Source organism: Cervus canadensis, chromosome 7, assembly GCF_019320065.1.
Source record: "Cervus canadensis isolate Bull #8, Minnesota chromosome 7, ASM1932006v1, whole genome shotgun sequence".
Lineage (NCBI taxonomy): Eukaryota > Metazoa > Chordata > Mammalia > Artiodactyla > Cervidae > Cervus > Cervus canadensis.
The window spans coordinates 21,923,548-21,943,988 of record NC_057392.1 but is presented as its reverse complement, the minus strand read 5'-3'; the positions used below and the strand labels follow the sequence as shown (position 1 = coordinate 21,943,988).

General features: G+C 51.1%; 2 protein-coding genes across 10 annotated transcripts in view; both read left to right on the top strand.

Moving 5' to 3' along the window:
- Window positions 1-20,441, top strand: part of TSPEAR (thrombospondin type laminin G domain and EAR repeats) — a 142,458-nt gene that overhangs the window by 100,968 nt on the left and 21,049 nt on the right. Inside the window, exons 3-5 of the mRNA XM_043474549.1 lie at window positions 16,887-17,125; window positions 18,852-18,942; window positions 19,952-20,108. Coding sequence (XP_043330484.1) covers window positions 16,887-17,125; window positions 18,852-18,942; window positions 19,952-20,108 — 487 coding nt within the window. The remainder of the gene's footprint in view (window positions 1-16,886; window positions 17,126-18,851; window positions 18,943-19,951; window positions 20,109-20,441) is intronic.
- Window positions 282-14,610, top strand: LOC122445416 (keratin-associated protein 10-8-like). Of its 9 annotated transcripts, XM_043474556.1 has the most exons (4): window positions 282-753; window positions 8,356-8,415; window positions 13,721-13,750; window positions 14,030-14,610. In XM_043474556.1, exons 1-4 carry the CDS (start codon window positions 359-361, stop codon window positions 14,274-14,276), a joined length of 732 nt encoding a protein of 243 aa, XP_043330491.1. In that variant the 5' UTR covers window positions 282-358; the 3' UTR covers window positions 14,277-14,610. The 9 variants fall into 9 exon arrangements, with proteins under 9 accessions (XP_043330491.1, XP_043330494.1, XP_043330492.1 ...); XM_043474559.1 differs by lacking the exon at window positions 13,721-13,750 and having other exon boundaries at window positions 282-693; window positions 8,356-8,430; XM_043474557.1 differs by lacking the exon at window positions 13,721-13,750 and having other exon boundaries at window positions 8,356-8,430.

The window sequence follows — 20,441 nt, the reverse complement described above, 5'->3', positions numbered from 1 at the left end:
GCATCAGTCCTTCCAATGAATATTCAGGGTTCATTTCCTTTAGGATCTTACCTCAGATATTTTCTATATCTTTTCTGGAGCCAAACAACGGAGAGATGGGAAAACATCCTGCAACATGGGATATTTATACTCACAGGTTTAATGAGTGAAAACTGTTGTGGAAACTATGTCAGCACTAATGAGGGGCTCCTGCAGCCAGCTCTCAACCCCAACAAGGAAGGGAGGGCCTGGGAGGCTCCTGTGGGGACAACACAAGCCAGGGGCCAGGTATAAAAGCCCTGCATCCCCAAGCACCTCACACACACAGCTCACACACTCACACACACTCAAACCGTCGTCCAGCCCCACCGCCTCCACCATGGCCGCCTCCACCCTGTCTGTCTGCTCCAGCGACCTGAGCTACAACTGTCCAGAGAGCTACTGCGAGCCCCCCTGCTGTGCCCCCAGCTGCTGTGCCCCGGCCCCCCGCCTGACCCTCCTCTGTGCCCCAGTGAGCTGCGAGTCCAGCCCCTGCTGCCAGCCAGCCTGCAGCAGTTCCTGCCTGGCCTTGGGCTGCCAGCAGTCTAGCTGCCAGTCCTCCTGCTGCACCTCCTCCCCCTGCCCGCAGGCCTGCTGTGAGCCCGTCTGCTGTGAGCCCGTCTGCTGCAGGCCCGTATGCTGCGAGCCCGTCTGCTGCAGGCCCGTCTGCTGCAGGCCCGTCTGCTGCGAGCCCGTCTGCTGCGAGCCTGTCTGCTGCAGGCCCGTGTGCTGCAGGCCCGTGTGCTGTGAGGCCTCCCCCTGCTCAGCCCCCTCCTCCTGCTGCAGACCCTCCTCCTCCGTGTCCCTCCTCTGCCGCCCCGTGTGCCGCCCCGCCTGCTGCATCCCCGCCTCCTCCTGCCAGCCCAGCTGCTGCCGCCCGGCCTCCTGTGTATCCCTGCTCTGCCAGCCCACATGTTCCCGCCCTGCTTGCTGCGTCCCTGCCTCAGAGCCCTGCTGCTAACCTGGCATGTGACCCCAGGGCCAGCCAGGCTCAGGTTCCATCTGTGACTCGATCATCTGTCCTGACCTGAGCTGGGTGGCTGCCCTCACTCAGGAGAGGATCCCCGATGTCTCCACTGTCCTGAACAACTGACCTCTCACTCCTGCCCCAGGAACCCCGACCTCACGGCTTCCAGGGTTTCCTGCCTCCCAGGAGTCGCCTCCAGCTGTCTCTGGGTCACCTGCCCCGCTACCCCTCCAGGTCCTCTGTATGGAACACTAGGCCTCGACTTCCAACCTGTCAGCGCCCCCTCAGGCACCTGGATAAATAAATTCACTTCATCACCTGATCTGCTCCCTTCATGTGATTCTCTGGTGGGGTGGGTGTAGGGGTGGAAGGAAACACACGATTGTGAACTGACACTAGTCTCCTCCAGCCGCGAGTATGTCTGGCAGTGAGTGAGTGTGTAAGTCACTCAGTCATGTCCGACTCTTTGAGACCCCCATGGACTGTAGCCCTCCAGGCTCCTCTGTCCATGGAGTTCTCCAGGCAAGAATACTGGAATGCGTTGCCATTCCCTTCTCCAGCGGATCTTCCTGACTCAGGGATCGACCTGGATCTCCTGCACTGCAGGCAGGTTCTTCACCATCTGACTCACTGGGGAACCCCCAGCAGTAAGTGACTGAGACCCCAAAAGGCAGGGGCCTGACTCCTCTGGGCAGGGTCCCCAGGTGGGGCTTCTGCTTCTCCAGGAAGTCAGTGCCTGCTCTGGCCCTGGCCCGCGGCTCGTCCCCTGCAGACCTCTCATGGTCTAGGGGTTTCTCAGGCTCCTGGACTGTTCCTGCCCACTTGAAACATATGGGCCAACTGGCCCCTTGAGTCCGCTCCATGCGGGTGGCCCAAGGACCCATGTAACACAACCTGCGTGTGGCTGGGGTCACCCCTTTTGGTCCGCCAGTGAGTCTGCACTTTTAGCAGAAATGTGGTGGGAGTGGGGAGGCCTGCTCCAACTGTGTGGGGTGAGAGGGCCTGGATGACCTTCCCACCTGACTGATCCAGAGAGCTAACAAGGTCAGGACACAAGGAGCTTGAGATGCTGGACTTGAGGAGGACAGCACAGGCCCACCTGGGAGGGAAAAGAAGCAGAGTGGGCCTCACAGTGGCCCAGCTCACCACCTCTAGAGTGAGTCCAGGACCCAGGCCAGAAACCCAGGTGGAGCGCCATGGATCCCTCAGTTTTAGAGCTGGACTGCGATTTGGGGGCAGTGTGGGGCAGCTGGTGTCTAGAGCCAGGATGCCAGAGAGAAGAGAGCTGTTCTGAGGAACTCCCCTGTCCACGGAGGGTCTCCCTTAAGTGTCCCCTAAGAAATGATAAGGAAACAGGTGTGAGGCTGAGCCTGGGAAAACCCATAAAGTTAGCTGGACTGATTCACAGAGATGAAAGAGACCCTTAAAAGGACCTGCCCCCACCTGCCTGTTGGAAATGTTCATAATTCTCAGGACATGGGTTGGCTCTTCCGAAGGACGTTGCCTCAACTCTAAGATAAAATAGTGGGAATGGAAGAGAAGAAATTAGCAGATATTAAAAGGGAATGCAATAAGCAATTAAGGTGATATGGACTCATTCCTCGAAGACACAAATAACCAAAATTCACTTAAATTTTAAATCACTCACTTAAATCCATGGTGCTCCATCTGGGTTTCTGGCCTGGGACCTGGAATCACTCGAGGTGGGGACCTGGGCAGCTGTGAGACCCCCTCTGTTTCTTTTCCCTCCCAGGTGGGCCTGTGCTGTCCTCCTCAAGTCCAGCATCTCAGCCTCCTTGTGTGAGATCTCCTGAATTGTCCTGTAGAAACTTAATATGTCTTGTTTTTTAGGTCAGTTTTAGGTTCACAGCAAAACTGAGTGGGAAGTACAGAGTTCCTATGTATCCCCACCCTCGCACAAGCACAGCCTACCCCACCATCAGTGTCTTGTGATTTGATGCATTTGTTACAAATAGGCTACATTCGTTATAATGGATAAACCTACACTGACATGTTAATATCACCCAAAGTCCATAGTTTACATTAGAGTTCACTCTTGCTGTTGCTAAGTTCTATGTGTTTTGATAAATGTATTATAACACCTATGGAACAGTGTTATAACACCTATAAACATTGCAGAACAGTTTCCCTGCCCTAAAAATCCTCTGTGCTCCATCTATTCATCTCTTCTTCCCTGCTAACCCCTGGCAACCACTGATCTTTTTACTGACTCCATTGTGTCTTTTCCAGAGTGTCATATCCTTGGAACCATCAGGATTGGAAACTTTTCAGATTGGTTTCTTTCACTTAGTAATGTGCATTTAAGTTTCCTCCATGTTTCTTCATGCCTTGATAGCCTTTTTAAAATTTTTTATTGAGGTAATATAGTCATAACACAAAGTTTACAACCTTAACCACTTTAAAGTGTACAGTTCAATGGTATTAAACACATTCATAACCTTGTGTAACCATCACCATTATCCAAACACAGAACTCTTTATCTTGCAAAACAAACTCTATACACATTAAACGACAATTCGCATACTTCCTTTCTCACAGCCCCTGGAAAGCATCATTCTACTTTTTATCTCTCAAGTACTTCGTGTAAGTGAAACCTCAAAGTATTTGTCGTTTTGTGGCTGGCTTATTTATCTTACCATAGTGTCCTCATGGTTTATCCATAATAGTGCCAGATTTACTCCCTTTTAAAGGGTGGATAATACTCCATTCTATGTGTATACCACATTTTGCTTATCCACTCATCCATCAGTGAACACCTGAGTTGCTTCCACTTTTCAGCTATTGTGAAAAATGCTTCTCTGAATGTGGTTTTATAAATATCTCTTCAAGATTCTGCTTTCAATTCTTTTCAGCATAGACCCAGTAGAATTACTGAATCATACAGTAATTCTACTTTTAATTTATTGAGGAACCATTATACTGATTTCCATGTGGCTGTACCAGTTCATGTTCCCACTAACAGTGTACAAGTGTTCCGATTTCTTCACATTCTCACCAATATTTAAGTTGTTTTTTTAAATAAATGGTCATTATACTAGGAGGTGTCAGGTGGCACGTCTCTGTAGTTTTGATTTGCATTTCTCTAATGATTAGCTACATTGAGTATGTTTTCATGTGCTTATTGGCCATTTGTATATCTTCTTTGGAAAAATGTCTGTTGGTGCCCTTTGCTCATTCTTGAGTTAGGTTTTTGGTTGCTGTTATTGAGTTTTAGGAGTTCTCTATCCATTCTGGATATCAGTCTCTTATCAGATAAATGATTTTCAAATGTTTTCTCACACTTCTTTGGGTTACCTTTGTTCTCTGTTGATACAACATTTTGATGAAAAATATTTAAAATTTTCGTGAAGTCCAGTTTTTCTATTTTCTTATGTTGACTGTGTCATTGGTGTCATATCCAGGAAATGACTGCCAAATTCAAGGTTGTAAAGGCTTGTCCTATTTTTTCTTCAAAGAGTTTTAGAGTTACAGGTCTTACATTTAGATTGAGGGTCCACTTTGAGTTAATTTTGTGTATGATGTTAGGTATGGATCTAACTTCATTCTTATGCATGTGAATATCCAATTTTCCTAGAACCATTTGTTGAAAAGACTGTCTTTTCTCCAGTGAATGGACTTAATGCCTTGTCAAAAATGGTTTGACCTAATGTGTGAGGGTTTATTTTTGGACCCTGTGTTCTCTTCCATTGATCTCTATGTCTGACTTTGTGCCAGGACCACTCTATTTGATTACTGTTGCTTTGTAGTGAGTTTTGAAATCAGGAAGTAGGATCCCTCTGGCTTTGTTCTTTTTCAGGGTTTTTGTTTTGTTATGTTTTGTTTTAGTTTTTTTTTTTTTTTTTTTTTTGGTTAGTCAGGATCCCTTAAGATTCCATATGAATTTTAGAATGGGTTTTTTTATTTCTGCGAAAAGTTATCCAGATGTTGATTTTGTGTTTTGATTTTGTTTGATGTTTGATTTTTTATTTAATGCAACTGCATTAAATATATAGATTGCTTTGGATAGTAATGATATCTTAACAATATTAAAGCTTCCAATCCATAAATCTGGGGTGTCTTTCCATTTACTTATGTTTTCTTTTGTTTCTTTCAACAATGATTTGTAGTTTTCACTGTATAAGTTTTCGACCTCCTTGATTAATTCCTCAGTATTTTACTTTTTTGATGTTATTCTAAATGGAATTGATTTTGTAATTTCCTTTTATGGTTATTCACTAGTAGTGTGTAGAAATGCAACTATTTTTTATATACTGACTTTGTATCCTACTGCTTTTCTGAATTCACTTAAGAGTGGTAATGGTTTTGTGTGTAGGCATGGAATTTTTAAAATTTTTTATATAGAAGGATTATGCACATATAACATCAGTGAACAGAGATGATTTTACTTCTACTTTTTCAACTTACATGCCTTTTACTTTTTACATTAGAGAACCTCAACATATCACTGGTCTTTGGGGAAATGCAAGTTTGAATTCTGCTAAGGTACTGCTGCTGCTGCTAAATCGCATCAGTCCTGTCCGTCTCTGTGAAACCCCATAGCTGGCAGCCCACCAGGCTCCTCCGTCCCTGGGATTCTCCAGGCAAGAACACTGGAGTGGGTTGCCGTTTCCTTCTCCAATGCATGAAAGAGAAAAGTGAAAGTGAAGTCACTCAGTAGTGTCCGACTCTTAGCAACTCCATGGACTACAGCCTACCTGTCTCCTCCGTCCCTGGGATTTCCCAGGCAAGAGTACTGGGGTGGGTCGCCAGTGCTTTCTCCCGTACTAAGGTACTACTGCATACCTAAAGTTGTTGTTTAGTCACTAAGTGAAGTGAAGTGAAGTGAAAGTTGCTCAGTTGTGTCTGACTCTTAATTCTCCAGGCCAGAATACTGGAGTGGGTAGCCTTTCCCTTCTCCAGGGGATCTTCCCAACCCAGGGATCAAACCCAGGTCTCCCACATTGCAGGCATATTCTTTACCAGCTGAGCCACAAGGGTAGTCCAAGAACACTGAAGTGGGTAGCCTATCCCTTCTCTAGCAGATCTTCCCGACCCAGGAATTGAACCAGGGTCTCCTGCATTGCAGGTGGATTCTTTACCAACTGAGCTATGAGGGAAGCCCTGTTTAGTCACTAAGTTGTGTGTAGCTCTTTGTGACCCCATGGACTATAGCCTGCCAGACTCCTCTGTCCATGGGATCTCCCAGGCAAGAATACTGGAGTGGGTGCTATTTCCCTCTTCAGAGGATTTTCCCACCCCAGAGATCGAACTCACATCTCCTGCATTGGCAGGTGGATTCTTAACCACCGAGCCACCTGGGAAGCCCTCACGCCTATTAGAATGGACTAAATTAAAAACCTCACAATATCGATGTTGGCCACGGATACACAGCCACGAGAATGTTCATGCATTGCTGGTGGGAATGCAGAATGGCACAGCCACTTGGGGAAAGAGCTTAGCAGGTTCCTATCAAGCTAAACAGACAGTTCCCATCCAATCCAGCTATGCCTCGCCTGTGTGTTTATCCTAGAGAAGTGAAAACACGATCACACAAAAACCTGTACACAAAGAACGTTGACAGCAGGTTTGTTCATAATCATCAAAAGCAGGGAGTCATGAAAATGTCTCCCAACTGCCCAATGAACAAATGGTGGGGCACCCTCACCACAGACACTACGCAGCAGGAAAACAGATGAGCCTCGGATGCACATAGCACCACGGCCACTGCGTTTTGCTGAGCGAAAGAAGCCAGACCCCAAGGGCCACCTGGTGTACAATTCCATGTATGTGACCTCCTAGAAAAGACACCACTGCAGTGATTTTGAATCAGCACTTGCACTGGGTTTTGGACCGAGGGAGGGGCTGATTTAAGTGGAACAGGAGTCTGGGGGCCTGTAAGGTCTGGTTGGGGTGTGTCTGCATTTGTCAAAGCTCCGAGAACTGCACATGGCAAAGAGTGGACCGAAGGCCAGAGGGGTCGGGCAGCTAGCAGTGCTTGCTCCTACAGGGTCGAGCAATGGACTTCCTCTCCCTTAGGCTGCTGTGTGCTGACTGTGCTGTTCTTTATTAATATTCTTTATATTCTCCTGCCTTTGGGCTCGCTCTTTTTCTGGACTGTGTACTCTCAAGGTGATTTTTGTAGATAGTGTATGAGTGGCTTCTTTTCAGAATAGCTGTCTTATCCTAAATGCTCTCATCTCCATCCACCTGATAATGCACTTCCCTCAGACTTTCAATATTTGGTTCCACTGTCTTCAGGTACGTTGATTGGCTGAGCGAAGTCAGATGCCAAACTCTCTGGAAGCTTTTAGGCTGTTTCTTCGTATTTGGTGTCAGACATTTCACCAGTGTGTCAGATGTGCACCGTTTTCCATTCATCTTGTCCTGTGTTTGGTCAAAGTTCCAAATCTGAAGCACCATGTCTCTTTCCCTTCTCTCTGGAAAATGTTCTGTTTCTCCCTTTGTGCCCACGTTCTCTCTCCGGAGACCCCGGCTGATGGAGCTGGCCTTCCCTCCATCCTGCTCTGTGCTTGAGACATGTCTTGGTTCTGCTCAATCACTCCTTCTCCCTTTGGCTGGTCCATCCACTGTTCAGCCCTGGTGCTTGAGAGGGACGTCCTACAGCAGGTGACAGCACTGTCCCAACTTTGAGCTCTGAGATGCCCAGTCACTGAGATGGGGTGATCACAGCCACTCACCTGCAGATCCTTGGAGACAGCTGGGCGGGGAGCAGCTGGCAGGCACACACAGGTGGGGCTTCGGGACCCTAGATAATCCTATGTTTCCTTAGAGAAGCTCACACAGCTCTGGGGTGATCCTGCCCTCAACCAGGACATGCATTTTACAAGCAGCCAACTCTTGTGTAAATAAACAAGAAGTAATAAGGGCTCAAAACACCAACAAGGAAAGGGAAGACTCAGGGAGCCTTCAGCCGGACCAACACACACCTGGACAGGGTATAAAAGGCATAGAGCCCTGAGTAGCACTCACACACTCACTCACTCACACACACTTACATCCTCACCCTCCTCCAGCCCCACCACCTCCACCATGGCCTTGTCCGTCTGCTCTAGTGACCTGAGCTACAGGAGCCGGGTCTGCTTGCCCGGGTCCTATGACTCCAGCACCGGCTCCTCCTGGCAGGTGGACGACTGTCCAGAGAGCTGCTGTGAGCCCCACTGCTGTGCCCCCAGCTGCTGCACCCCGGCCCCCCGCCTGACCCTCCTCTGCGCCCCAGTGAGCTGCGAGTCCAGCCCCTGCTGCCAGCCAGCCTGCAGCAGTTCCTGCCTGGCCTCATGCTCTAGCTGCCAGCCCTCCTGCTGCACCTCCTCCCCCTGCCCGCAGGCCTGCTGTGAGCCCGTCTGCTGCAGGCCCGTCTGCTGCGAGCCCGTCTGCTGCAGGCCCGTCTGCTGCACGCCTGTCTGCTGCAGGCCCGTGTGCTGTGAGTCCTCCCCTTGCTCAGCCTCCTTGTGCTGCCAGCCCAACCCCTGCTCCTCGGTCAGTTGCAGACCCTCCTCCTCTGTGTCCCTGCTCTGCCGTCCTGTGTGCCGCCCCGCCTGCTGCGTGCCCGCCTCCTCCTGCCAGCCCAGCTGCTGCCGCCCGGCCTCCTGCGTGTCCCTGCTCTGCCGGCCCGCGTGCTCCCGCCCTACTTGCTGCATCCCAACCTTGGCCCCGGAGCCCTGTTGCTGACCTGGCACATTGCCAACTCCTTCCAGGGCCAATGCTCACTTTCACCTGAAACTTCTGTAGCCTTGAGCCCAGTCTGGGGTCTCCTTCTGCCCCAGAATTTTCTAGTAGCAGGCTGGGCTGGCTCCTGGTTCCCTCCAGGCCCTGAGATTCAGCCAGCATCCTGCTCTCCATCCTTGTTGGTCATGATTTTGTCCTGACCTAGGTGAGGGGTCTGCCTGTTAACAAATAAAGTCACTGTCATGCCATCTCTGTGCCTGGAGTGCATATCTGGTCAAACCCTGGGAAAGACCTTTATTGTGGACAGTGGGCTGGGCTGGTTTAGAAACCTGGTCTTGAGCTGAGTCCAGGACAGTAACATCATCAGGCTCGGCTCCCCCACACCCTGCTCCTCACTGCCTGGCTGTCCTGTGGCCGAGGTTCTCCTGCAGCCTCCAGTCCAGAGCATCCTGCTCACCTGTAGACCGTGCATGAAGCGAGTGATGGGGGGGAGTGGGGCCCATGTTCAGGCCCTGGGCTTGCACACTTGGAACATGGGGCCTCAGTAGGGACAAAGGAGACCCCGTTTAATAAACATCTGCCTTGAATACGTAAAGCTTACTCCAGAAACAGCGTCAGAGAGGCTGGTGCCAGCCGTTCTCTAGTGCCCTGGACATGAGTGTGAGTGCTTTCCTCTGTGTGCAGAGGTGTGGATGGTGAGAGCCGCATGCAGTGATGTTGGGAGCCTGTGTGAGTCAGGGTTCTCCAGAGAAAGAACCAATAAGACATGTGCACATATGCAGAGATTGATGTTGAGGAGCTAGCTCACAGTTTAGAGGCAGGCAAGACCCAAATCTGTATGGTGAGCTTCCTGGGAAGAGTTGGTGTTGCAGCTACAGATGACCTGCTGGTAGAATCTCTTTCTCTTTGGGGGACATCAGTCTGGTCTCAAGGTCTTCAACTGCTTGGGTGTGGCCCACCCACATTTTGTCGGGCGATCTGTTTTACTAAGAGTCCACTGATTTCATTGTTGAACTCACCTAAGAAACAACCATGTCATGACATCCAGACATGTTTACCCAGACAACTGGGCACTGTGGCCTGGTCAAGTGGACACTTGAAATTATCCATCCCAGGGACCAACAGCCAAGGGGGATGGGCTATTTGGAAATGGCAGGTGCTCACTGGGTGATGCCCTCAGGAATTCAAGTATTAAGGCAGCTATCCCTCTTGGGAAATGTGGATAGGAGGGACATACCTTGGCCCTGTCGGGACAGTGCTGGGTAGGCAAACACTTGTAGGACTGTGATGGGCCTTGACTTGGCGCCTCAAATATAATTGTACCTTTATAATATGCATGCATATGTGCTGAGTTGCTTCAAGCGTTTCTGATTCTTTGTTACCTTATGGACTATAACCTGCCCGACTCTTCTGTCCATGAGATTCTTCAGGCAAGAGTACAGGAGTGGGTTTCTGTGCCCTCTTCCAGGGGATCTTCCTGACCCAGGGATCAAATATGTGTCTCCTGCAGTTCCTGCTGACAGGAGAATTCTTTCCTGCAGAGCCACAGGCGAAGCCCAACTATTATAATAGCCACATTTAAAAGTGAAAAAGACAGGTAGAATTTATTTAGTTACATTTAATTAAACCCAATATATGCAAAAGTTTTAAAAAGATGGGAATACCAGACTACCTTACCTGTCTCCTGAGAAACCTGTATGTGGGTCAAGAAGCAATGATTAGACTGGACATTTAACAGTGGACTGGTTCCAAATAGGGAAAGGAGTATCAAGGCTGTATATTGTCAACCTGCTTATTTTGCTGATATGCAGAGTACATCATCCAAAATGCCAGGCGGCATAAAGTACAAGCTGGAATCAAGATGGCTAGGAGAAATATCAACAACCTCAGTTATGCAGATGATACCACCCTTATGGCAGAAAGTGAAGAGAAACTAAAGAGCCTCTTAATGAGGGTGAAAGAGGAGAGTGAAAAAGCTGACATGAAACTCAACATTCAAAAAACTAAGAAAATGGCATCTGGTCCCACCATTTCATGGGAAATAGATGTGGAAAATGGAAACAGTGACAGACTTTATTTTGGGGGGCTCCAAAATCACTACAGATGGTGACAGCAGTCATGAAATGAAAAGATGCTTGCTCCTTAGAAGAAAAGCTGTGACCAACCTAGACAGCATATTAAGAAGCAGACATATTACTTTGCCAGCAAACGTCTGTCTAGTCAAAGCTATAGTTTTTCCAGTAGTCGTGTATGGATGTGAGTGTTGGACCATAAACAAGGCTGAGCATCAAGGAATTGATGCTTTTGAACTGTGGTGTTGGAGAAGACTCTTGAGAGTCCCTTGGACAGCAAGATCAAGCCTGAATATTCATTGGAAGGATTGATGCTAAAGGTGAAGATCCAATACTTTGGCCACCTGATGCGAAGAGCTGACTCATTAGACAAGAGTCTAATGTTGGGAAAGACTGACAGCAAAAGGAGAAGCGGGAGGCAGAGGGTGAGATGCTTAGATAGCATCATCGACTCTGGATATGAATTTGAGCAAACTCTGAGAGACAGTGGAGGACAGAGGAGCCTGGCGTGCTGCAGTCCATAGGGTCGCCAAGAATTGGACTTGACTTAGCGACTGAACAGCAACAACAATCCAAAAGCTTTACGTTTCAATACATCTGATATTAATAAAGTATCAGACCCTCACCAGGGTCACTGCCTGGGAAGGATCAGACTCTGTGTACCAACAGAACCCATCGCTCTGGCTGTTTAGACTTTTCTTCCTCCCCTTCTCGCCTATACCTGCCCAATTTCCCACGTGGTCCTGTATGCTTCCTCACTTGGCCCTTTGTCTTCTTTCTTTCTGGTTTTTGTTTTCAAGATTTTTTTAAGGTGGGCCATTTTTAAAGTCTTTATTGAATTTGTTCCCACATTGCTTCTTTTTTATGTTTCGGCTTTTCTGGCTGAGGGGTATGTGGGGTCTTGGCTCCCTGACCAGGGACTGGTCACCCCATGCACTGGAAGATGGCTTCTTAACCCCTGGACCTCCAGGGGAGGCCCATCAATTGTCTTGTCTCTTTAAATGTTTCTCCAAGAGGGAAACATGCGTAGAGTGTTTCCCAAGCTCTAGCTTATGTGAAAATACAGTGCTGTTCTCTTTACTTGAGAAAGATATAAGGGGCTTCCCAGGTGGCACTAGTGGTAAAGAATTGGCCTGCCAATGCAGGAGAAAGATGTAATAATTTGAAAAAAGAAAAAAATAAGCCTTACTCCGCAGTGTTCCCCCAAAAGCTCTGTGTCTTTCACTGTTTGATGGGAGAGGTCTGGGGTCCGCCTGGTCAGGGTTCATTTCCAGACTGTTGGCCATTTCTTCCTGCCTGGAAATGGAGCTGCCCTTCATTCGGTTCATTTAAAAACTGCCAATGTATGACTAGGGTGGGCTCTAAGAATCCAATGCTCTTGAATTCATGAGGCCCTTCCAGTAAAAACACATGCACCTTGGTGCACTCAGCTCAGAGTGGTTCGTGTTCAGTCCTGTCTTTACTGTCTTATCCTAGCTCTTCCTTCTTCCTTGTTAGCAACTGAGCGATCATGTTTGGTGTCAGCGAAACACATGGTCTGTTTATTACAATTTTTCTCATTGTATTTTGGGGTTTATACTTTACCTCTGTTGGAGTAAGAAGTGGCACCTCACTCCAGTATTCTTGCCTGGAGAATCCCATGGACAGAGGAACCTGGCAGGCTACAATTCATGGGGTCACAAAGAGATGGACACGACTGAGCACCTGAGTAAGCATGCATACTTTACCTCTGTGGTTTGGAGGAACTAGCAGTGTTTGTGCTGAAAACCACAGAGTTGATTTTCTGTGGTGATAATTTTGCTCTTTCCCGCCTCTGTTATAAATTTTCAGCTCAGCTGCCTGGTGGTAAATTTCCTTGGACACATGCTTCCTTCTGCGTCTAGCACTGAAGTTGGTGTGGGGGAAGGCTTGGATAAGAACCTCAATCCTATATACAGACGGCTGGCTTCCAGTCTCAGTCCTGATTCTTTGGGCTGTGTGACCTGGAGATGGTTGCTTAACTTCTCTATGTCTGGGCTTCCTCATCTACTTACAGAAACTTCCTTGCTGAGGAAACTTCCTGCTTTCCTTCCTTCCTTCACTCAGCATCGTTCCTATAGTTCAGTTGCTCAGTCGTGTCCCACTCTTCATGACCCCATGGACTACAGCACAACAGGCTTCCCTGTTCTTCACCACCTCCCAGAGCTTGCACAAACTCATGTCCATTGAGTCAATGATGCTATCTAACCAACATGTCCACTTTTGTCCCCTTCTGCTCTTGCATTAATATTTCCCAGCATCAGGGTCTTTTCTAAGGAGTCAGCTCTTTGAATTAGGTGGCCAAAGGATTGGAGCTTCAGCTTCAGCATCAGTCCTTCCAATGAATATTCAGGGTTCATTTCCTTTAGGATCTTACCTCAGATATTTTCTATATATTTTCTGGAGCCAAACAAAAGAGAAATGGGAAAACATCCTGTAACATGGGATATTTACGCTCACAGGTTTAATGAGTGAAAACTGTTGTGGAAACTATGTCAGCACTAATGAGGGGCTCCTGCAGCCAGCTCTCAACCCCAACAAGGAAGGGAGGGCCTGGGAGTCTCCTGTGGGGACAACAGAAGCCAGGGGCCAGGTATAAAAGCCCTGCATCCCCAAGCACCTCACACACACAGCTCACACACTCACACACACTCAAACCGTCCTCCAGCCCCACCGCCTCCACCATGGCCGCCTCCACCCTGTCTGTCTGCTCCAGCGACCTGAGCTATGACTGTCCAGAGAGCTACTGCGAGCCCCCTTGCTGTGCCCCCAGCTGCTGCGTCCCGGCCCCCCGCCTGACCCTCCTCTGTGCCCCAGTGAGCTGCGAGTCCAGCCCCTGCTGCCAGCCAGCCTGCAGCAGCTCCTGCCCAGCCTTGGGCTGCCAGCAGTCTAGCTGCCAGTCCTCCTGCTGCACCTCCTCCCCCTGCCCGCAGGCCTGCTGTGAGCCCGTCTGCTGCAGGCCTGTCTGCTGCAGGCCTGTGTGCTGTGAGGCCTCCCCCTGCTCAGCCCCATCCTCCTGCTGCAAATCCTCCTCCTCTGTGTCCCTACTCTGCCGTCCGGTGTGCCGCCCCGCCTGCTGCGTGCCCATCTCCTCCTGCCAGCCCAGCTGCTGCCGCCCAACCTCCTGTGTGTCCCTCCTCTGCCGACCCGCATGCTCCTGCCCCGCCTGCTATGTGCCCACCTCCTCCTGCCAGCTCTCCTGCTGCACCTCCTCCCCCTGCCAGCAGGCCTGCTGTGAGCCTGCCTGCTGTGAGCCCGTCTGCTGCAGGCCCGTCTGCTGCAGGCCCATGTGCTGTGAGGCCTCCCCCTGCTCAGCCCCCTCGTCCTGCTGCAGACCCTCCTCCTCCGTGTCCCTCCTCTGCCGCCCCGTGTGCCGCCCCGCCTGCTGCATCCCCGCCTCCTCCTGCCAGCCCAGCTGCTGCCGCCCGGCCTCCTCTGTGTCCCTCCTCTGCCAGCCCGCATGCTCCCGCCCCGCCTGCTATGTCCCCATCTCCGCCCCAGAGCCCTGCTGCTGACCTGGCATGTCACCTGAGGGCCAGCCAGGCTCAGGTGCCACCTGTGACTCGGTCCTCCCAGCCTCCCTCTGTCCTGACCTGGGCTGGGTGGCTGCCCTCACTCAGGACAGGTTCCCCGATGTCTCCACTGTCCTGACCGACTGACCTCTCACTCCTGCTCCAGGAACCCCAACCTCACGTCTCCCAGGGCTCTTGCCTCCCAGGAATCGCCTCCAGCTGCCTCTGGGTCATCAGCCCCGCTACCCCTGCAGGTCCTCTGTCTGGGTCACTCGACTTCCAACCTTGGGTGCACTTCCTTGGGCACTGGGATAAATAAACTCAGTTCATCACCTGATCTGCTCCCTTCATCTCACCTTCACTGAGGGTAAACCCAGGGTTTTGACCAGACACTGGTCTTCTCCAGCTACAAGTGTTTCTAGGGGTGAGTGACAAGCCACCGGAAGGGCAATGGCCTGACTCCTCTGGGCAGGCACACTGGGTGGGGTGCCTTTCCTCGCTGGGAAGGACTAGGTTGCTCAGGTCCTGTGGTCCTGGGAGATGAACATGGGGGTAGTGGAGGTGCCTGTCCAGCCTGCATGCGCTGGCTGTGACATCAGTGTCTTTCCCAACTCCTGCCTTGCCCCAACCACCACCGTGAGCATTTTGTCCCACTGGCCCTCAGGCACACACTCCTGAGCACTAGCTCCTGGAAATCCCTTCTGGGGAAGGATAAGCGCAGGGGCCACGAGTGCTCCCTTGGCGCCGGAGTGGCCAGAGGCCAAGTGACCCAAACTCTTCACATGGATGTTACTAAATTAGGTGTTAAATTAAACATGAGGACCATGAAGGCTTTCCACTTTAGTGTAATACTTGTGTGAAATTTTCACTCATACTTTCGCATGGGCAAAGACTTGCTAAAAGATTATATTCTATATTTTACATAGCTGCTTAGCATGCAGATTTAATCACTTTCGATTCTTTACCTTTTTGTGATATTAGGCTAGAAATTGTTGTTCAGTCATTAAGTTGTGTCTGACTTTTTGTGATTCCATGGACTGCAGCATGCCAAGCTTCCCTGTCCCTCACTATTTCCCGGAGTTTGCTCGAACTCATGTCTGTTGAGTTGGTGATGCCATCCAACCATCTCATTCTCTGTCACCCACTTCTCCTCTTGCCCTCATTCTTTCCTAGCATCAGGGTCTTTTCCAGTGAGTCGGCTCTTCGCATCAGGTGGCCAAAGTATTGGCACTTCAGCTTCAACATCAGTCCTTCCAATGAATATTCAGAGTTGATTTCCTTTAGGATTGACTGATTTGATCTCCTTGCTGTCCAAGGAACTCTCAAGAGTCTTCTCCAGCACCACAGTTTGAAAGCATCAATTCTTTGGCACTCAGCCTTCTTTATTTTTAGGCTAGAAATGAACAGACTCTAAGTTGCATTAACAAACAATAAAGTAGGTATGGTCTCTCTGTGGTTCAAGCTGGAAAGTGATGCTCAGCTGGGGTTGCTGGTGTTTGGAGAAGATGATCACGCGGGTTGTGAGAGGTTTTTAAAATTGTGGTAAAATACACGTAAAGTGGAATTTCCCTTCTAGCCCTTTTAAGGTGTATGGTTCAGTGGCATTAAGGTCAGTCACACTGTTGTGCAGCGATCACCACCGCCCACCTCCAGAACCTTTCTCATCCTCCCCAAAATGGACCTCTACAGACACTGAATAATAGCTCCCCAACACCCCCAGCCCCTGGTACCCACTCTACTTTCTGTCTCTGGATCTGACCCCTTCAGTGGTCTCATATGAGTGCATTGTACACTAGCTGTCCTTCTGTGACTGGCTTACATCACTCAGCATAATATCCTCAAGGTTTATCCACATTGATGTCAGAACTTCCTTTTTAAGGTTCAATAATATCTCACTGCATGAATGCACCACATCTTACTTATCATTTCTTCATTGATGGACACTGGTTGCTGTGACATTTTAACTACTGAGAGTGATGCATGTAAGAACAGGGGTGTACAATTGCCTCTTCCGGACACTGCTGTCTGTCCTTTGGGGTGTCTGCCAAAAGTGGAATTGCTAAGTCAGATGGTAATTCCACATAAATTTTTTGAGGAGTCTCCTTATTGTTTTGTTTTTTTATTTCTTAATTGGAGAGCATATAACCTGAGAAATCCACAGTTCAAAAAGGCACATGTACCCCAACGTTCCTTACTGTTTTTTATTAATATTACCCCTACTCCATTTTCCACCCCCACCAACAGTGCACTGGGCCTCCGATTTCTCCACATCCTCGCCAACACTTGCAGCTTTCTGCTTCACTGACAGTAGCTGTCCTCAGGGACACGAGGGCTTTGTTTGGTTTTATCACAGACTCGGGTTACTGCCTCAGGCACTGCAGTCTGGAGCCCCCGCTCTCACCTGCCCCCACCTGCTCCCTCACCTGCTCCGCCCCCTCCCCTGCCCCGCCCCTTCACCCGCCACGCCCCCTCACCCGCCCTGCCTCTCAATGCCCCGCCCCTCACTTCACCTGCCCCGCCCACCACCTCACCTGCCCCACCCCCTCACCCTCCCCGCCCCTCAGTGCCCCGCCCCTCACCTCACCCGCCCCACCCCCGCCCCCTCTCTTGCAGAAGAATGAGTACCTGCTGACGGTGGTGGCCGAGGAGCGCGACTCGCTGCTGCTGGGCCTGCGTTACTCGCCCACCCAGCTGCACTTCCTCTTCCTCAGCGAGGACGGGGCAGGCGCCTGGCAGACCCGCGTGTCCTTCCGCAGCCCGGCTCTGGTGGACGGCCAGTGGCACGTGCTGGTCTTGGCCGTGTCCGAGGGCTCCTTTTCGCTCACTACGGACTGCGGCCCCGCCGTGGACATGTAGGTACTGCGACACCCTGAGAGGGTCGCGTGGGGCTGTGTGCTACCTGGCAAGGTGGGTCCACACAGCCAGCCGGTGCATGTGGCCTCCCCGGGACAGCTCGCAGTGCACACGTGGCCCCGGGCCTAGCGCCTGAGCCCTGGCGGATGCGGTCCGGCTGGAGGAGGAGCGCCAGGCTCGGTTGGTGGACCTGGAGCTGCCCCGCTGGAAAAGCGGTGGGTGCGGGGGCGCACAGGTGGGAATGGAGCCGAAGCCTGCCCGTGTCCTCGCTGGATGGATTGGACTTGACCCGGTGAAAGCACTGCTAAAGAGTTGGTAGCGTCGCTTAAAGGCCCAGAGGAAGGTCGGGGTGAACTCCGGCACCAGGAGCCCAAAAGGAGCTGCAGCTGACCCAGCCCAGGGCTTTCTTCCCCCTATATGCGTATATTTTGGGGGGCTTCCCTGGTGGCTCAGACGGTAAAGCGTCTGCCTGCAATGCGGGACACCCGGATTTGATCCCTGGGTGGGGAAGATCCCCTGGAGAAGGAAATGTCAACCCACTCCAGTACTCTTGCCTGGAAAATTCCATGGACGGAGGAGCCTGGTAGGCTACAGTCCAAGGTGGCAAAGAGTCAGACAGGACTGAGCAAATTCACTTTCACTTTCATGTATGTATTTATTTTTTGCTCAGGTCTGGTTTCAGTTGCCCCAGCAAGGGGGGTCTTTCCTCCTGGTGCAGAGCCTTCTGTCTAGATGTGTCCCCCGGCTCCAGAGTTCTGGGGCTCAGTAGTTGTGTTGCACAGGCTTAGTTGCCCCACAGCATGTGGCATCTTAGTTCTCAGACCAGGGATCGAACCCATGTCCCCCGCATTGGAAGGCAGGTTCTTAACCACTGGACCCACCAGGGAAGTCCTGAGGCGCAGGTCTTGCTTTGTGACTTTCAACCTATCATGTAACCTCTCTGACTCAGTGTCCTTTTCTAGGATGAGGGAATAAATAGTCAGCAAAACTCCCAAGTAAATGTGCAGAACAACCTTCATAGCTTTGACACAACCCCAGGCATGCTCCAGACAAGAAATTGTTCAATCCCAACTCCGGCCACATCTTCCTACATCCCCTGGGTCACCAACAAGGTGAACCCCCTCTAGCTCTGACACCATCTGTCCCTTCGCCCGGGCTCGGAGGATGGGGGCAGACTTGGGACCCCGTGTGGACAGAAGCCACTGGAGGCCTCTGTGAGATGGAGAGGGGCCACTGAGCACTTCTGCAGCACACGCTTTTGTAGAAGACCCTGTCCTGAGGCAAAGCATGTCCTCCAAATTCACATCTGCCAGAACCGGGAATGGGGTGTTGTTTGGATGCAGCATCCCTGCAGGGATAACCAAGCTCAGTTGAGGTCATGCTGGAGGAGGGCGGCCCTGAGTCAGTGATTGGTGACCCGATGAAAAGAGGAGCAGAGGAGAGGCCACACGATTTGGTCACAAGCCAGGAGCTCCGGGAGCTGAAAGAGACTCCCCTCCAGTCTTCAGAGGGGACAAACCCAGCTGACACCTTGATCTCAACTTCTGGCCTCCAGCACCATGAGGGAACACACTTCTGTTGTTTAAGGCACCCAGTTGGTGGAGCTGGTCACAGCTGCTCCTAGACACTGATACAGCCTCACGGTGCTGCCCGCTCTCCTTTCTGCATAAGTAGGCCCCCAGTCTGCTCTCCCATGGCCCTAAAACCACCCTCCAATGTTTTCAGAATGGCTGACATGCCCTTCCCAGCCACCCTGTCTGTGCGAGGAGCCCGGTTCTTCATTGGCAGTAGGCGGAGGACCAAAGGCCGGTTCACGGTAAGGATGGAGGCGCTGCCCCCCAGGCCCTCCAACACCAGTGCTCCTGGGGGCTGTCACCACTGGCTTGGCACTCCAATGCTCTAATTAAACAGTTGTGTGTGCCAAATGGGAATGGGGAGCATAAGGGCTCAGAGGAGACCCCTGCTAGCTAGGCACACTCCCCTACAGGCCCTTTGCACCTGCTGTGCCCTCCTCCTGGAGCGTGAGTCCCCAGTCCTGCCGTGTTGCACTCCAGTGACCTTGGGGCCTTGCCTTGTGCCCTTGTACCATGAAGGCCTTGCCCACCCCTGAGAAGATGCCCCCACACCCAGCCCTCTCATCCCCTCTCTGGATGGTCTTCATAGCCATGACCTCCTTCAGACCAGTGTTTGGTCATTGCCTGTCTCCCCGTTGGAGTGTGAGTGGGGGGACCTTGCTCAGTGAGGATATGGGCTTTTGTTTCTTGCTGTGTCCAGTGTTGAGAACCATGCCTTGTGCATAAGAGGTGAGATCTGAATATTTACCAATGGCATGCTTGGATGGTGGATGGATGGACAGCTAGATGGATGGACGGAGTAATAGAAAGATGGATGGTAGATGGACAGATGGGAGAATAGCTAGGTGAACAGATAGATGAATGAATGTATAGATGGATGGATGGATGAATGAATGGGCATTTGGGTGGGAGGATGGAAGAATGGATGGCTGGACAAAGAGATGGATGGATGAACAGAGAGATGAATAGATGGATGGGCAGATAAGTGGACAGATGGACAAATGAGTGGACATACAGATGAATGACCAATGCACCCAGTTATTCTAGGTCAGTCCACAGGAAGAACCTGTTCCATGGTGTAATCACCTTAGAACCGTGCACAGCTCTCCACTATTGCTCCCAGTGCCCCCTAACCTATAGGCAGACTCCTCTCTCTTGGCCACCCCTCCCTCAGGGTCTGGGTGGGCTGAGCCCAGGGGTCATCGGGCCCTCCAACAGCACAGGTCTGAGTGCCCTGCACCCCCCCTGCAGGGCCTGGTGAGGCAGCTGGTTCTGCTGCCTGGCTCGGATGCCACCCCGAGGCTCTGTCCCTGCATGAATCCTGAGCTTGCTGTGCTGTCCATCCCCGCTATCCTGCATGGCCTCACAGGGAAGCCAGAAGACAACGAGGTGCTAAAATACCCCTATGGTTAGTAGGCCAAAGCTGCCCCTCCCCACGCTGACGGTAGACCCCAAAAGCCTGATCACCCTCAGGTACCCCAGGCATAAGACAGGAGGGTGCTTATCATGTGGACGAACGGATAACTGGGGCCTGATGCAGATGACCCCCTCCCTGGGGAGGCAGACAGTGCTCTCAGATCCACCCTCCTTCTGCAGGGCTCCCTTGTCGGCTGCTTAAGCCCCGCCAGACGGTGCCCTTGATGGACCGCTCATCCTACCTGGGACCCGGGGCTGAGCTGACATGAATTCCTTCTCTGACTCCCACCTGCCACCTGCTTTGCCCCAGAGCAGCATCTGGGGC

Excerpts from the sequence above, each read along its gene's own strand:
- LOC122445416 (XM_043474556.1), top strand. The coding sequence starts at position 359 with ATGGCCGCCTCCACCCTGTCTGTCTGCTCCAGCGACCTGAGCTACAAC. Across the intron at positions 754-8,355 it reads TGCAGGCCCGTGTGCTGCAG|GCCCGTCTGCTGCGAGCCCG; the intron begins GCCCGTGTGCTG and ends CGTCTGCTGCAG. Across the intron at positions 13,751-14,029 it reads TGCAGGCCTGTGTGCTGTGA|GCCCGTCTGCTGCAGGCCCA; the intron begins GGCCTCCCCCTG and ends CGTCTGCTGCAG.